The sequence below is a fragment of the Lactuca serriola genome, chromosome 4 (assembly GCF_051521515.1).
Source record: "Lactuca serriola cultivar US96UC23 chromosome 4, Lser_US96UC23_V15, whole genome shotgun sequence".
Lineage (NCBI taxonomy): Eukaryota > Viridiplantae > Streptophyta > Magnoliopsida > Asterales > Asteraceae > Lactuca > Lactuca serriola.
Genome location: NC_136411.1, coordinates 387,309,290 through 387,314,660, shown reverse-complemented (window position 1 = coordinate 387,314,660; position 5,371 = coordinate 387,309,290). Strand labels below are relative to the sequence as shown.

The 5,371-nt window shown below is 36.3% G+C and overlaps 1 protein-coding gene across 1 annotated transcript; it reads left to right on the top strand.

The window, feature by feature from the left end:
* The first annotated feature begins 1,049 nt into the window (after nucleotides 1–1,049).
* LOC145099844 (uncharacterized) lies at nucleotides 1,050–1,397 on the top strand. The gene has a single exon (XM_079037346.1). It carries the CDS (start codon nucleotides 1,050–1,052, stop codon nucleotides 1,395–1,397), a length of 348 nt encoding a protein of 115 aa, XP_078893472.1.
* The last annotated feature ends 3,974 nt before the right edge of the window (nucleotides 1,398–5,371 follow it).

The window sequence follows — 5,371 nt, the reverse complement described above, 5'->3', positions numbered from 1 at the left end:
CAACATTAAATGTTTCTGGTTATATTATGAACTAATATACATGATATGATTTTTTTTCATCAACATGGTTATGTTCTATACCGGCATATTTAATCTAGGAATAATAGTTGGTTATTCTAAAACGTCTACACGCGATCATGTTATAGGTATAGTTATGAATCAAGATTAAAGTGAGATTGTGTTAATATTCATAGGGATGAATGTGTCTGATTCAGATCTAAATTTATATGTATTCATTAATGGTGAATATTAGATTGACCCAAGTTCAATATATCACATCATGGAATAGTGTCATTATGTAAATATTAGTAATGATTGTGTCTTTATAGATATACGTTCGCTTAAATTATTTTATTATCGTTAACGTGTTTGGCATTGGGTTTTTATTAGCTTCTTGTTGTTAGCTTTTAACAAAAAAAATAAATAAAATAAAATCGATTTAAATAAAAAAATTTCGTTTGAAAATACGAGCGTTTAGTTTTTAGTTTAAATATAAAGGCTACTTCATGTAGTGATTAAAAAAAGTATTATTTTTTTAATCAATTTCCAGAATTGCTCATAAAATTATATTTATATATCATCTTTATTTAAACAATTCTCATTTTATATGTAATTTTATTTAATTCAAAAGCTTCCATCTATTTTTGTCAAAAATTCAAATAACAAATAAAACTTACGACTTATAGCTAACCGTTATAACCTAGCTTTTTGCTATCAGAAAATAAAAAAAGTTATTTTCTTATTTTTTTGGTAAATTTTGCAAAAATCGTATCATTTTATTAGTGCCAAGTCTCAACCAGTGGTCTATATATATACACCAATGTAATACAACCAGAACCATTTTGGCCATATTTCATTATCGTATCAGAGAACCCATAATACTTCGATTATCCTAGCCGCTTCTTCTCCTAAACCCTCAATCGGCAGTCTCTCATTGCCTTCAGCTGCCTCCTCTTCTTCTTTGCCGCCTCTACTTCTTTTCTGCCCTACTCGACCAACCAACTTCCTTACATGTTAATCTTCTTCATCTTTTGATCATATTCTAATCAATGGCTTCCTTACATCCTATTGTTACCGTCACCAATATTCAGAACTTCATTTCCATCATTCTCGAGATTGATGGCGGCCAATACACATCTTGGGTGGAACTATTCAAGATTCATTGTCGTGGTCACGACGTTATTCAACATATTTTACCAGAGGAAGGTCCTACTCCTAAACCTACAACTGAAAAAGATAAGGAAAAAGCAGATGCAATGACTCTTTACAAACGATTGGATTCTATTATTCTCCAATGGATTTATAGTACGATTTCCAAATATCTATTAATCACCATTCTGAAACCCGATTCCACAGCTGCTCAGGCATGGAAATCGTTGGAAAATATTTTTTATTGACAGCAAACCAACAAGGGCTCTGTACCTAGAAAACAAATTCAACAATGTCAAATTGGAATCCTTTTCTAATGTATCTTCTTATTGTCAAGAACTTAAAACCTTGTCTGATCAACTCACTAATGTTGATGCACCGGTTACCAATGATCACCTTTAGTTGATTAATGGCTTTGGAGATAAGTATGACAGTCTCGCCACCATGCTCAAAGAGTCCACTCCTTTACCGGATTTTTACACAGCCAAGTTGAAACTAATCTTGAAAGAAACTTGCAAGAACCATAACTCGAGTACCAACACCAACCTTGTTGCCACCTACAGTACAGTCGACAACGTGGATGCCTTGAACTCACAGATCACCACCAACACAAGCCATCGTTGTCTCCAACAATAGCCGAAAGACCAACAATACCGTAGGACTGTTGGATGCGGTCAACGTGATCAATCCGATTACAGAAACAGGGAGCAAGGCTGTGATGGTCGAGGTCGGGGTTGAGGACGCTCCTACCAACAGAACAACTACATACAATAACCACCAGTCAGGTGGAATACGTCTTGGCAGGCACCTAAATGGAATTTTCCACCAACTTCCATTCCCCACTACCCCGGTTCACATACCACAAAACCGTAATACATCCTTTGCAATCATCCTTGGCACCAATCCATACAACTACGTAGCCTCCCACACTCCACCCAACATTGAATAGGCCGTGAACACTATGACGTTAAACCCGGACCAGAATTGGTATCTTGACTCCGACGCCACAAACCACATGTCTAACATGTCTAGTAATATTTCCAATTACTTCAATAATGGCATACAAAATAATATTGTTGTTGGCAATGGTTCTAAAATACCCATCCATGGCACCGGTCACACAAAACTACCACCACCCTACCCACATTTACAAGTTAATCATATTCTTCATGCACCTAAACTAATCAAAAACCTTCTTTTTGTTCGTCGTTTAACTACCGATAATCCTATCTTTACTGAATTTAACCGTTTTGGTTTTCTTGTGAAGGATTATTATACGCGGATTCCTATCCTTCGATGTAACAACAGTAGAGATCTCTATCCTCTCTCACTTCCTTTTGCACAAGTTAATCCTCCTTCCACCTTTGTTGCCCTGACACAAGATCTATGGCACAAATTCCTAGGCCACCCTATCTCATCTTTATTACGTGTCTTAAATAAACACAATTTCATTTATGTTAAGACTTTTTCAGAAAAAACATTTATGTCAGTCGTGTGTTTTTGGTAAATATGTCAAACTATCATTTTATGATTCCTCATCAGTTACATCTTTGCCATTTGATATGATACATAGTGATCTATGGACCTCCCCGGTTCTCAGCTTGGGGGGGGGGGGGGTCACCGTTATTATATCTTACTAGGCGAATGCCCGCGCGTTGCGCTGAAGCATCTATATAGTTGAAATCTTTACAAATATATATTTTTATAACAATAATATCGTTGTTAAATTTGATATAATAATATCATTGTTAAATTTTTTAAATATAACAATATGACACTACAATTTATCATTTTTAACTATTTACAAAATATTCTTTGGGTTGTTTAAGTTGAACTAAATTTTATATTTAAGTTGATCCAGTAAGGTTATATTTAAATTAATAATTTAAATATTTTATACAAATTGATCAAAAGTTGTAGATTTAAATGATAACGGTTTACATACAACATATTAGACCTAATAAATTAAGTATAATATGTTAAAAGTTAAAAACAAACTTTATAAATAGAAGAAAATATATTTTTTTAATATTGAAATTTAGTTTATATATGATTACACTTTAGGTTTGATATTTATTTAACCTTATTAACCAACTTATAATAATTATTAGAAAGAAATTGAAAAGTCATGGAAATTTCAAATGAATGTGGTGAAAGGAAAAAATTAATAAGAGTTTCAAATGAATGTGGTTCAAGAAAAAAATACAGGCTTTATAAGTATATAATGATAATGATAATGATAATGATATTTAGATAATTACAAAACTTATCTATGGATATATCCTCTCACAAATAAATCCCATGCATATCCCACCTTCTTAAACTTCTACGAAGTCATTAACACACAATTCGAACGCGAAATTAAAAGTTTTCTATGTGATAATGGTACCGAGTACAATAATCAATCGTTTCATAATTTTTGTACTCAACACGGGATGGTTTTTAGATTTTCTTGCCCTCACACTTCCTCTCAAGATGGGAAGACCAAAAGGAAAATTATATCCATAAACAACATTGTACGCACCCTCCTCACCCACACCTCTCTCCGCCCAAATTTCTGGCATCATGCCCTTCAAATGGCCACCTATATTTTAAACATCCTACCATCCAAAACCAAAAACAACAACACCACCGCACTCCTTCTATACAACAAACATCCCACTTACACCCACCTTCGTACTTTTGGTGGCCTATGCTATCCTCTTATCCCATCCACATTTATCCACAAACTCGAAAACAGATCCACCCCATGTATTTTTCTCAGGTATCCCTCCAACCATAGGGGATATAAATGCTATGAACTCTCCACAAAAAAGATAATCATTTGTCGTCACGTTATCTTTGACGAAAATGTCTTCCCATTTGCTAACACTCATTCTCTCTCTCTCTCTCTCTCTCTCTCTCTCTCTCTCTCTCTCTCCCTCCTATGACTTCCTTCACTCAAACCAATCGAGTGATCTACATCCATCTATCTAGGAATCTACCACAACCACATCTCTACCCACATCTCCACCTACACCTCCAAACCCAAATCCTCATCTCTCAAACCCCATTACTCAAACCATCACCACATCACCAACACCTCCCACCACACACGCTCAACCAAAATCCACCCTCCAAACTTATATATGCCGAAATAAACTAGCAACACCTAAAACACAACAATCACTACCGGAACTACCAAACATCATACTCACCACACCTATTTCTAATCTACCACCCCCACCCACCTATACCAAACTTATCCCTCATCTGCCACCCCCACCCACCCATAACATACACACAAGAAGAATGACCGGTTCATCCAAACCCAAACATTTATCCAATCTCCACACCTCTATTCCCGTCGAACCTCTTCCCCGCACCCCTGTCGAATCCCTTAACAATCTCATTTGGAACCATGCCATGACAGATGAATTGAATGCCCTTATTGATAATAATACATGGGAATTAGTACCAAGATGTTCCGACATGAACATCATCCGGTGCATGTGGATTTTTAAACACAAAACAAAATCTGATGGACCTCTTAAGCTCTACAAAGCGTGTTTGCTTTGTGATGGCAGGTCACAACAAGTTGGAGTCGATTGTGAAGAGACATTCAACCCAGTTGTAAAACCAACGACTATTCGCATGGTCCTTAGCATTGCATTGACAAATCAGTGGGCAATAAATCAGTTGGACATCAAAAACGCCTTCTTACATGGGGATTTAACAGAAACAATATATATTCATCAACCCATGGGCTTCCGACAACCTTCATTTCCACATCATGTCTGTCGTCTAAAGAAGTCCATCTACTGCTTGAAACAAGCACCTCGCGCGTGGTTCCAACGATTCACTAATTATGTCACCACGCTAGGCTTTCACCACAGTGCGTCCGATCACTCCTTGTTTATATACAAACAGGGAAATGATACAACCTATCTCCTATTATGTGTTGACTATATTGTTCTCACCACATCCTCACCAACTTTCCGATAACATCTCTTAACCCGTCTGTCTATCGAGTTTGCTATGAAGGACTTGGGCAACCTCAGCTACTTCTTGGGCATTTATGTCAAACCTGACTCAAAAGGGTTATTTTTATCACCAGATAAATATGCATATGATATACTTCGACGAGCAAACATGGCTCACTGTAATCCTGCACATACCCCTATGGATACCGAAGGGAAGCTCAGCAGCTCTTCAGGGGAACTAGTTGACAACCCTACAACAT